At 46.3% G+C, this 12,891-nt stretch overlaps 1 protein-coding gene across 1 annotated transcript in view; it reads right to left on the bottom strand.

Annotated features, from left to right (window-relative positions):
- Positions 1 to 11,691, bottom strand: part of TNNI3 (troponin I3, cardiac type) — a 37,807-nt gene extending 26,116 nt beyond the window's left edge. The window contains exons 1-5 of the mRNA XM_077259568.1: positions 11,644 to 11,691; positions 10,742 to 10,903; positions 10,429 to 10,470; positions 9,287 to 9,418; positions 2,944 to 3,033 (exon numbers count right to left, since the gene is read on the bottom strand). Coding sequence (XP_077115683.1) covers positions 2,944 to 3,033; positions 9,287 to 9,418; positions 10,429 to 10,470; positions 10,742 to 10,903; positions 11,644 to 11,676 — 459 coding nt within the window. The 5' untranslated portion in view covers positions 11,677 to 11,691. The remainder of the gene's footprint in view (positions 1 to 2,943; positions 3,034 to 9,286; positions 9,419 to 10,428; positions 10,471 to 10,741; positions 10,904 to 11,643) is intronic.
- Between the last annotated feature and the right edge of the window lie 1,200 nt (positions 11,692 to 12,891).

Genomic DNA, 12,891 nt, shown 5'->3' with positions numbered 1-12,891 from the left:
ATCGTTTCAGGTTCTTGAACGTTTAGGTGGTGTTTTGGTTGGTTTGTGCTGCTCTCATTTCGAAGCGGTGTTGTTTCGGTTGGCTTTTTCCTTGGCCTTTTTCGGGGCGTTACGAGTAGGGGAATTGGTGTCACGTAGCAGGGTTAATGTGGGTGGTTTATTGGCTCAGGATGTTGATTTTTGGACGGGGGGCATTGTATTTTGGATCCGGCGTTCCAAGACGGATCAAACGGGGGTTGGAAAAAGGGTTGTTTTGGGTAGAGTTACAAGGTCATTGATGTGCCCGGAACAATGTTTACGGGAGTATTGGAGTTTATGGGCCGGTCGCTCTGGCCCACTGTTGTGCCATCAGGACGGGGTTTTCTTATCCCGTTTTCAATTTATTGCAATTTTACATAGAAGTTTGAAGGCCTTGGGTTTTTCGCGGGACGAATTTGGATCGCATTCCTTCAGGATAGGGGCAGCGTCGGAGGCTGATAGCCTAGGTTTGGGGCCTGATATTATAAAACGTATTGGACGCTGGAGTTCAAGCCGTTATCGGTCTTATATTCGGCACTAAAGGGTTGGTTGTGTAATTGGCATTATGTTAATGGTTACTGTTATTGTATATTGCAGGTCAGGATCCATATCTTGTCTGGATTTTTGGACATTCCTTTGTTTATTGGGGGGCGCTTCGGGCGGACGCCAGGCCGGACGGTAGGCAATTGGGTTTCAGCCGTAAGGAAGCGTTAATTCGGTGGCTCGGTTTTCGGGGTATGGTTTGGAGTAGGGCGATGCATTATTTTTCCCGTGCTGCTCGCTTGGATAGAGCACCAGATATTGTGGTGTTTCATCTGGGTGGGAATGACTTGGGGTCAAAACCGGTGAAGGATTTGATACGGGATATTCGTTCCGATTTTCTCCGGTTGTGGATGTCTTTTCCCAGGGTACTGACGGTGTGGTCGGATATTGTCCCTCGTAAGAAATGGAGGGGTGCGCGATCCGTCAAGGGGATCAACAGGGCTCGTGTGAAGTTAAATAGGGCAATTACCAAGTTTGTATCCAGAAATGGAGGTATATGTGTTAGAGTCAGGTGTTGGTGAATTTTGGAGGGACGATGGGGTGCACCTGAACGAGATTGGCATTGATTTATGGGCCTTGCCCATTCAGGAAGGCATTGAGAAAGCGTTGTTGGCTTTGGGGCACTCGCAGGCCTGAGGTGTTCAGGGCTGCGAGTTTGTGGCAGGGGGTGGGGTTCTTAGAGTTTATGCAGATTCAGCGGCGAAGGAATTTGAAGGAAATTCCGGACAGTTAAACGGGTTTGGTGTTCTGGCATTTTGGTTACAGGCTCTGGACGGGGTGTTTACCCTGGGAGCTGGTGGTGGTTAATTTTTCCCAAAACGGGAATTATGGTGCCCTCGAGCTGGTGGTACGGCTGGGGGTAGATTGAGGTGTTTTATGTTTTTTGGTTTTGCCAAAATATTTTAAGCCAGAATTTTCCCGGTGGGCTCCAAGAACCCTCCCCTCGAATTTTTGCATACATTATGCTAATGTTTAATGAAAATGTTTTTGTTTTGTTTGTTAATAAACTGGCCGCTGTGGCCATAATTATCCAAAAGAATTTGGTGTCACGTTTTTATTTGTAATTTTGATTGGTTTATCACAATGGTGGGTGAGTTTTTGGATAACAGGGGGAGCCATATTGACCATACACGGTCAAGGAGGGGGCAGGAATAGGCAGAGCTAAATGGAGGCCCCCCATGACTGTGCTTGGTCATGGGCTCTTTTTTAAATAAAATTGTGCTGCAGTGATTGGCCATTCATGAGGTGTGGGAGGGGTTTGTAATGGGGGAGGTGTGGGGGGGGGCTATATAAGAAAAAGTGCGGGAAAATCGGGCACACTGGCAGTTAGGAAGCCCTGGAAAGTGACCCACCCGCCCTCCCTCTTTTTTATAGTTGTTTTAGGTGGTTAGTGGTAGTTGGGGTTGACGGGGTATATTGAGTGAGAGCGAGGATTGTTTAGTTGGACAAGTGTTAAGGTTATTATTATTCTTGTCACAGTGGCTGTGGCGGGGGGTGGGGTTCTTGGAGTTTATGCGGATTCAGTGGCGAAGGAATTTGAAGGAAATTCCGGACAGTTAAACGGGTTTGGTGTTCTGGCATTTTGGTTACAGGCTCTGGACGGGGTGTTTACCCTGGGAGCTGGTGGTGGTTAATTTTTCCCAAAACGGGAATTATGGTGCCCTCGAGCTGGTGGTACGGCTGGGGGGAAATTGAGGTGTTTTATGTTTTTTGGTTTTGCCAAAATATTTTAAGCCAGAATTTTCCCCGTGGGCTCCAAGAACCCTCCCCTCGAATTTTTGCATAAATTATGCTAATGTTTAATGAAAATGTTTTTGTTTTGTTTGTTAGTAAACTGGTCGCTGTGGCCATAATTATCCAAAAGAATTTGGTGTCACGTTTTTATTTTTTGATTGGTTTATCACAATGGTGGGTGAGTTTTTGGATAACAGGGGGAGCCATATTGACCATACACGGTCAAGAAAGAACTTAAGAGTTAGAAACTCCCCCATCGGAACTGATAGATGGGTCGTCACCCAGCACCAGATACTGAAAAATAAAAACACTACAGGTCTCAGAAAATGGCAACAAAAGCAAAAAATATTTTTCCTCCAAACTTTTTTTCACCACTTAAATAAAAAAAAAACCCAGACATGTTTGATGTCTGCGTACTCGAAATAAGCTGGAGAATTTTGTGGTTCCTAAAAACACATTAGTAAATACTATTTAGTACCCTAAATGCCCAACCTTCCTCTACAAGCAGGAATGGGAATGTGACCACTGCAGTCAATCACTGTCCACAGTGGTGACCAATGCATCACCGCTGCAGTCGGTCGTCCATACAACCAGAAATCTATATACGCAGCTAAAAAAAAGTATACATTTAGTTTATGAAACGTTAACCTCAATAATGTTTTTGTTGACTTTAGCTTCCATGTCATATCTTTCTTCATCCACAACATCGATCCTTGCATGGAGCTCTTTGCACAGATCCTGCAAATATAAGAAACTTTTATAAAAAAGATGACCACCATGCTTCTGAGATTAATATGTGATTTTTATTGAGGCACTGAAGAACAAAGAGAACCATTTGCCTGGATAATGGCACATGAGCTATGGAGTCCGGCACTGAACTGCTCTCCTTGCTTACAGTTACACTGACAGCTGCCTATTGACACCACTAGAGGGAGCTGACCAGCTTTATACAGTCATGTGAGGTTAGCACCATCTAGTGGTGGGGGTTGTCATTTGTCAGGGACTTGAACATTGATGGTCTATCATTGACTGTATAGTGGCCATGGACGGGTTTTGCACATCCACGACTTATTCAAATTAGTAGGGAGTGGATGTGTAGTACTAGGTCATGGCCTCTATTCCCTAACACAGTATGATGCCCCCCACCACACACACACACACAATAGGATGCCCTAAAAAGTTCACTCACATACAGTTATAGTCCTCCTACATAGTAAGATGCCCCCACACACAGTATGATGTCCCCACAGTCCCCCATACATAGCATGATGTCCCCACAGTCCCTCACACACAGTATGATGCTCCCACAGTTTCACATTCACAATATGGTGCCCCCACGATCCTCCAAACACAATATATTTATTTATTCATTCAATAAATTCCGATGTATGCTTAGTAGATTACTGTCACTCCACACTGTTCTTCTCAGTGCACAGTGACAGTGCACTCTCTTGTTGGCGCAGGTGATGAGCAGGCAATAGAGCGCACTGTCAGTGCACATTGTAAGTAAAGAATGATCAGAGACCAACAAAGCCCCCGCAAGTGACCTGAAACACAGTGACAGAAAACTACTGAGCATCCGTCAGAATTGTAAACCAATGCAGGCTAAGTAGAACATAGGTCACTGATGACGTTTTGTTTCAGGCAGGTAGCAGAGGCTGCGGCACTGACTGCAGCCTCTGCCCCTGATGACATCTTGTTTGAGTATCCCAGCATGCACTGGAGGTTCTGAAATTACATAACAGTGTAAATTTGGTGTGCCCGCTAAATAACTGAACACACAGCCATTAATGTCTAAACCGCAGGCAACAAAAGTGAGTACACCCTAAGTGAAAATGGTCAACTTGTGCTCAGTTAGGCATTTCCCTCCCCGGTGTCATGTGACTCATTGATGTTACAAGGTCTCAGGTGTGAATGTGGAGCAGGTGTAAATTTGGTGTCATCGCTCTCACACTCTTATACTGGTCACTGGAAGTTCAGCATGGCTGCTCATGGCAAAGAACTCTCTGAGGATGTGAAAAAAAGAATTCTTGCTGTACATGAAGATGGCCAAGGCTATAAGAAGATCGCCAACACCCTGACACTGAGCTGCAGCACGGTGACCAAGACCATACAGGGGTGCAACAAGACAGGTTCCACTCAGAACCGGCCTCGCCATGGTCGACCAAAGAAGTTGAGTGCACATGCTCAGCGTCATATGCAGAGGTGGTCTTTTCACAATAGATATATGAGTGCTGCCAGCATTACTGCCGAGGATACAGGGGTGGGGCGTCCGCCTGTCAATGGTCAGACCATACACTTTACTGCAGAGGATACAGGGGTGGGGGGTCCACCAGTCAGTGCTCAGACCGTACATTACTGCAGAGGATACAAGGGTGGGGAGTCCTCCTGTCCGTGCTCAGACCATACACATTACTGCAGAGGATACAGGGGTGGAGGGTCCGCCTGTCAGTGCTCAGACCATACACATTACTGCAGAGGATACAGGGGTGGGGGGTCCCCCTGTCAGTGCTCAGACCATACACATTGCTGCAGAGGATACAGGGGTGGGGGTCCGCCTGTCAGTGCTCAGACCATACACATTACTGCAGAGGATACAGGGGTGGGGGGTCGGCCTGTCAGTACTCAGACCATACACATTACTGCAGAGGATACAGGGGTGGGGGTCCCGCTGTCAGTGCTCAGACCATACACATTGCTGCAGAGGATACAGGGGTGGGGAGTCCTCCTGTCCGTGCTCAGACCATACACATTACTGCAGAGGATACAGGGGTGGGGGGTCGGCCTGTCAGTACTCAGACCATACACTTTACTGCAGAGAATACAGGGGTGGGGGGTCCGCCTGTCAGTGCTGAGACCGTACATTACTGCAGAGGATACAGGGGTGGAGGGTCCGCCTGTCAGTGCTCAGACCATACACATTACTGCAGAGGTTACAGGGGTGGGGAGTCCTCCTGTCAGTGCTCAGACCATACACATTACTGCAGAGGTTACAGGGGTGGGGGTCCGCCTGTCAGTGCTCAGACCATACACATTACTGCAGAGGATACAGGGGTGGAGGGTCCGCCTGTCAGTGCTCAGACTATACACATTACTGCAGAGGTTACAGGGGTGGGGGGTCCGCCTGTCAGTGCTCAGACCATACAGATTGCTGCAGAAGTTACAGGGGTGGGGAGTCCTCCTGTCAGTGCTCAGACCATACACATTACTGCAGAGGATACAGGGGTGGGGATCCGCCTGTCAGTGCTCAGACCATACACATTACTGCAGAGGATACAGGGGTGGGGGGCCCGTCTGTCAGTGCTCAGCCCATACACATTACTGCAGAGGATACAGGGGTGGGGATCCGCCTGTCAGTGCTCAGACCATACACATTACTGCAGAGGTTACAGGGGTGGGGGTCCGCCTGTCAGTGCTCAGACCATACACATTACTGCAGAGGATACAGGGGTGGGGGGTCCACCTGTCAGGGCTCAGACCATACACATTACTGCAGAGGTTACAGGGGTGGGGAGTCCGCCTGTCAGTGCTCAGACCATACATTGCTGCAGAGGATACAGGGGTGGGGGGTCCGTCTGTCAGTGCTCAGACCATACACATTGCTGCAGAGGATACAGGGGTGGGGGGGTCCGCCTGTCAGTGCTCAGACCATACACATTACTGCAGAGGATACAGGGGTGTGGGTCCGCCTGTCAGTACTCAGACCACACACATTGCTGCAGAGGATACAGGGGTGGGGGGTCCGCCTGTCAGTACTCAGTACCTATACCTGCTCTCTGCATCACATTGGTCTGCATGGCTGTTGTCCCAGAAGGAAGCCTCTTCAAAAGAGAATGCAAAAGAAAGCCAGAAAACAGTTTGCTGAAGAAAAGCAGACTAAGGGCATGGATTACTGGAACCTGATCTTGTGGTCTGATGAGACCAAAATAAACTTGTGGCGCCCCAGGGTCCTGGTTGTCACAGTGGCATTGCTTTCCTCACGGGGAGAGTGATGTCATGCTTGGAAGCAAGGGAAGCTCTCTTCTATCAGGTAAACACAAACATGCAACATGTTCGCACTCCAGGGGGAGCTCTGAACCCGGTTTTTCCAGGGAACTGCCCTTGATATATATTCTGGCTGGAGGGGAAGTGAGCAGAGAGTCTGTCAGAGGACAGAGAAGTGAGCAGTTGGACACTGAGTGTCGGAAGGACTGAAGGGGCCATACAGCTGTAGTTGCTGCAGCTCCTGGGGAAAAAGGATTGAGAAAGAAGGAGAGTTTGTAGGGATCATGTAGGAGAGGAAAGCACAGGAGAGAGACATCTGGGACGGATAGCTGTGACTGGCTACCTCCCTGGCTGAGCGCAGACACCGGTAGCCGGCAGACCGAGGCCCAGGTCGTGATAGAGACCCTGTATAAAGGCTCGAGTCACCTGTCATACAGGTTTGTGTCCCACCTTTATGGAGGACAGAGAGGAACTGTGAGGACCTTATCAGAAGCCATAGGCAGTAAGGGACTACACCATCGCGCTTTGAGGAAGGCTTTCATCTCCACCTAGTAAAGGGAACTCTGAATTCGCTTCCAAGCCGGCCAGACCCTGCCTGTACCTGTGATCTGTGCTCTGGACTGCGATTGCCTGAAGCCTACAGTAACCCAGGTAAAGAGACTCCAAACCTGTGTCCTCCGTTCTTTACTGCACCACTCACCATCTTCATCTATACATCGGGAGCCCTGGGGACCTACTTCACCTGTGGGAAGTTATACCATCTAGCTGCCATAACATCACCCCAGAGGACCCCTTTAAGCAGCCTCTGTGCCCACTGACCAAATACCACAGGTGACTTCACGAACACAAACTTTATTCACTAAAACCCTAAAAGACTTCTCCTTTAATTGGGCGCCCAGGGCCACGGACCGGGTCACAGCCACCATGACATCCCCTTTTTTTCTCAATGCAGTGATCCAGAACACTGCCCCCATCCCTTATGGGAAATATGCAAATAATAGCCAGTTTCCTACTCCACACTGATGAGAGGCAAATACCCCAAAACAGCTGTCTGTGGATGGATACCATGTTTTGGTATAGGTGGTTTTCCTTTATTGGATGCTGCCCTTCCCATGGTTGTTCCTTCCCAGTGAAAGACCTGGCTATTCATTGCTTGCGTTGAGAAACACGTGATGGTGTCTCCGCGGCTTTTCTACATGCATTTGGATATTTCCCTTAAGGGATGGGGGCAGTGTTCTGGATCACTGCGTTGAGAAACACGTGATGGTGTCTCCACGGTGTTGGATGTTTTGATCTCCCCGAAGTCATTCATCCTTATGTTTATAGTCCTTTCACTAGGCACTGCTCCTAATAGCCACTTTCCTACTCCACACTGATGAGGGGCAAATACCCCGAAACAGCTGTCTGTGGATGGATACCATGTTTTGGTATAGGTGGTTTTCCTTTATTGGATGCTGCCCTTCCTGTGGTTGTTCCTTCCCGGTGAAAGACCTGGCTATTCATTGCTTGCGTTGAGAAACACGTGATGGTGTCTCCGCGGCTTTTCTACATGCATTAAAGGGGTAGTCATGGTGGCAGTGACTCGGTCCGTGGCCCTGGGCGTCCAAGTTAAAGGGAAGGTCTTTAAAGGGGTCGTTTGGAATAAAGAATGTTTCGTGATGCCACCTGTGGTATTCGGTCAGGGATGACCAACGCTGCTTAAAGGGGTCCACTGGGGGATGATTGTACTGCAGCAGGAATGGTATGGCTTCCCACAGGTGAAGATTGATCCCCCGGGCTCCCGGTTTAGTGGGTAAAGATGACAGATGGTGTAGTGCCGGAAAGAACTGAAACACACAAAGTTAAAGTCTCTTTACCTTTTAAAGGTAGTATACAGGCACACTCCAGGGTACCGGTAACAGGTGATGGTGAGGTCCAGCCAGCCTGGAAGCGATTTGGAGTCCCCGTAACCAGGTGGAGTTGAAAGCATTCCTTACTGCGCTGAAGTGTGCGTCCCTTGCTGCCTAAGGCTTCACGCAAGGTCCTCTCTCTCTGTCCTATATGTAGGACAGTACCCGCATGGCAGGCAACGCAAGCCTTTTTTACAGGTGTCCCTACTTGCAGTGACTCCGGGCTCTATATGGTGCCGTGCCTTCGGGTGTAGTTGTGGACAGGTGACTTGAAATCTCCTGCCCTCTGGTTTCTGCTGTGGGGCATACAGTCCCACACAGCCTTGGACTCCCAGTGTCCGGTCCCTGCGCTGATTCTGGAGGGAGCCCACTCGCAGCTCCCCTCCTAGTATCTTTCCTGTCCTTTGCTTTTTCTCCCTTCACAGTCTCCTACAGACTGACCGACTCCTATCAGGAGCTGCAGAACCTCGTGTCTGCACAGCCCCAGCTCTCCTATTAACTCCACTCCTCACTCCTCTCTCACAGACTAACTAACTCCTCCTCCAACCAGAATATATAGGGGAGCTCCCCTGAAACTGGGTCTAGAGCTCCCCCTTCTAGCCTGGAGTCAGGACAGTGTTGTGTGTACATGTTACCTGTTAAAGGGATCCTTGTCGCTTCCAAGTATGGCATCACCGTCCCCATGAGGAAGGCAACACCACTGTAACAACCGGCTTCCTGGGGTGTTACAGCATCATGGAGGAGGGAAGAGGATTCTAGTGGTAACCTATGAAGCTCTAGTGATCTCCTTGCCAAAGAGAGTTAAGGCCCTGCTTGAAAATAATGGTGGCCACACAAAATATTCACACTTTTTGAACAATTTGACCATTTTTACTTAGGGGTGTACTCACTTTCGTTGGGCATTAATGGCCATGTGTTGAGTTATTTAGAGGACACCAAATTTATACTGTTATACAAGCTGTACGCTGACTACTCTACACTGTATCATAGCATCAGATCTTCTGTGTTGGCCCATGAAAAGATATAATAAAATACTTCTAAAAATGAGAGGGGTGTAATTACTTTTGTGATATACTGTATATACATGTAACACCAGCCCTATAAATCTTTTCCTTTACCTGCAGGTCAGAACGAGATACTCCAGAAAGCTGCAGTGCCTCGCAATGTTCGGACAAGAAGCGCTCCTTCTCCTGGGCCCGCTCTTCTTCCTCATGTTCCATCTCATTCTTAGCAATCTGCAGCATCAGACTCTAAAGCAAATAATTGTGACACATGGGACTGGATACATGCAAATTTACAGAAAGATTAAATTTCAACTCCATTTGCGGTTGCTGTTCACTGTTATCAGCCAATGAGAGGCGAGGCGCAGATAGGATGTACTCACTTATCTCCAGGTCTGAGAATCTTCAGATACAATTCAATACATATGAGTTAATGACATTAAATGCTACTGAGATGACTATAGAATTAGTTCCTATTTAAAGAGTTACTAAAAGTTCCTTTTTTTAATAATTTAAGCAAAAAATTATGAAACTTTGCAAATTACTGTATTAGGGATTTTGTCTTCATTCGTTTAAAATTATTGTATTATTATTATTTTTATTATTATTAGTGCCTATTTACCAGCTTTCAGCTGCATTGATATCAAAATATTCATCTGGAGTACAGCTGATGGCAGTGGAGGAGGGAGGAGACAGGCATTGTCACTGCCATCAGCTGTACTCCAAATTTGTAAGTTCTGATATTAATGCAGCTGAATTCAAATGAATTCAAATTGGAAAAGGTTTGGGAATAACTTATATACAATTTTATTAAAGGAATGAAAAACAATTTACCTAATACAGAGATTTGCAAAGTTTTATAACTTTTCATGCTGGAGAAAATATAAAAAAATGATAGCTTAATTATTCTTTAAATGTCTTATACTTGTTTTTATTTTTTTTGTAACAATCCAAACTAACTGATAATATTTTACATTTTTCATGACCTTGTCGCTGTAAGTGTAATCTATGTAACAAGTATTGAATTACTCTACAGCGCCACTACAGGACAAATGAAGCATTGCACAGTTCCTATATAAATCAGTGGGCCATCATTGAATAGCATGGACAGGACAGGTCTTCTGGAGAGAAAGAGATACTTTTTCTCACTGACCTCTGGAGAATAGATAAAGGATTGCTATATAGCAAAAGTCACACCATTCAAACAAGTCCTGGTCAAAAATCTGGCGCTTACTCACATTATATATTTATATTATTACCTTCAGTTGCAGTTTCCGAGATGCCGAAATCTTTGGTTTTCGCTGAAAAAAAAAAACATATATTTTTTTTAACCTAAAGCTGTGATCAAATTTCACAATATAAACTGCAATCATTAGTAAATAGGTTTTAGACCTGATGAGGCTGGTGTATTACTTTTTGAAAATAAGTGTAAGTGGTTGTATAATTCTGATTTAGCGCTACAACTGGGCTCATTACAATTATCATCAACATGTTTCCCCAAAATTTTAGCTGAACTGACACAATATAAAATGCATATTGAAACAGAAGAAAACATATTTCATCCTTCTTTACCTTGACCTGCGGTTCGGTGGCATAGGAGCGATAGTTTGCTGATGACTTTCTTCGGAGTGGTGGTGGAGCTACAACGGGAGGAGGAGGAGGTGCAGGTTTTGGTGGCTCTGGCACAGGTTCTTCTTCTTCCTCTTCTTCCTCAACATACTCCTCTTCTTCATACTGTTTGTAATAGAGGATTATTGTACTGGAGATAATGTAGTATTTTGTTAGTAGGATATATTGTACCTGGTACTTAACTTTTGGCAAAATTCAGGATGCCTGTGGCTACTACTGGAGGAAATCTACTGAGAATGGATTTATATAACCCAATCATAAATCTTCAGAGTATCTAAACTCATACTTCTGTTAACTGAAGGCAATGAAATCTCATTATATAAATATCAGGGTTTTTCTATGTAATCTGAGACCATGATTCCAGCGATGTGTCACTTACTAAGCTGTATTTTGCTATTTCAATACAATCAATGATTTATCAGCAGGAGATTATCACTACAGGACTAGGTGTCTTGTGTCACCTAGTCCAGCCACACCCCCTCCACTGATTGGCAGCTTTCTGTATACACTGTATAAAGCTGCCAATCAGTGGTGTGGGCGGGATTATACAGAGCTCAGCATTTTGAGCTCTGCTAAATCTGCAGCAGATAAAACAGATATTTTATCCCAGTAAACTAAGTGATATATCGCTGGAATCAGAGTCTGTCCCTACATCATGCTGCTGTCAGATTACATAACAAAACATGCTGAATGATTCCTTTTAAAGAACCTGATTGATTTCATATTTAAATTTCTCTTTTAAAAATAGATAAAAATAAACTATTATCACTTCTAGTTTTGAAAGTTTTTTTTGCTGCAGTTTTTCAACCCCTGACCACAACTTTTGCACAGAACTGTGTATATACCCAGTATATAAGTGAAGCATCTGGATGCGTCATCTCTGAGCAATGTCTTCTGTGACTCATACGGGCAGAAGCCTCCATACGTTATTTTACATCTTGCTGAACTAGTGAAATGTCAGCCTGGATTGAAAGTAAAGGCCCCGTCTCACTAAGCGATTTACCAACGATCACGACCAGCGATATGACCTGGCCGTGATCGTTGGTAAGTCGCTGTGTGGTCGCTGGGGAGCTGTCACACAGACAGCTCTCCCCAGCGACCAACGATCAGGGGAACGACTTCGGCATCGTTGAAACTGTCTTCAACGATGCCGAAGTCCCCCTGCAGCACCCGGGTAACCAGGGTAAACATCGGGTTACTAAGCGCAGGGCCGCGCTTAGTAACCCGATGTTTACCCTGGTTACCAGCGTAAATGTAAAAAAAAACAAACAGTACATACTCGCCTTTCGGTGTCCAGGTCCCTTGCCGTCTGCTTCCTGCTCTGACTGAGATCCGGCCGTACAGTGAGAGCAGAGCGCAGCGGTGACGTCACTGCTGTGCTCTCACTTCTCACTTTCCGGCCGGCAGTCAGTGAGAGCAGGAAGCAGACGGCAAGGGACCTGGACACCGAAAGGCGAGTATGTACTGTTTGTTTTTTTTTACATTTACGCTGGTAACCAGGGTAAACATCGGGTTACTAAGCGCGGCCCTGCGCTTAGTAACCCGATGTTTACCCTGGTTACCAGTGAAGACATCGCTGGATCGGTGTCACACACACCGATTCAGCAATGTCAGCGGGGCCTCAACGACCAAAAAAAGGTCCAGGCCATTCCGACACGACCAGCGATCTCGCAGCAGGGGCCTGATCGCTGGTACGTGTCACACATAGCGAGATCGCTATGGAGGTCGCTGTTGCGTCACAAAACTTGTGACTCAGCAGCGATCTCGCTAGCGATCTCGCTATGTGAGACGGGGCCTTTAGAGTCAATTTCTCTTTTTTCTCACCTTTCATTAAATGAGTATTACCAAAAATAGAAACACGTCGTTCTTCATCTTATTAGGGAAAATTACAGCCCCGACTATCAGCTCCTGTCTTACTGCTGGAGGCTGACTTGTGCTTATTATATGACAGACATTTCTGAGCTGCAAATAAAAGCTAAAGAATATACTGAGGGTAATGAGAGATCCAGTATTTTGCACAAACCTATCATTTCTATCACACATACTCTTAGTTAATTCTATATTAAGTTTTTCTTGTAAAGTAACCCTTCAGC

Source organism: Ranitomeya variabilis, chromosome 4, assembly GCF_051348905.1.
Source record: "Ranitomeya variabilis isolate aRanVar5 chromosome 4, aRanVar5.hap1, whole genome shotgun sequence".
NCBI lineage: Eukaryota > Metazoa > Chordata > Amphibia > Anura > Dendrobatidae > Ranitomeya > Ranitomeya variabilis.
This window is presented reverse-complemented; position numbering and strand designations above follow the sequence as displayed.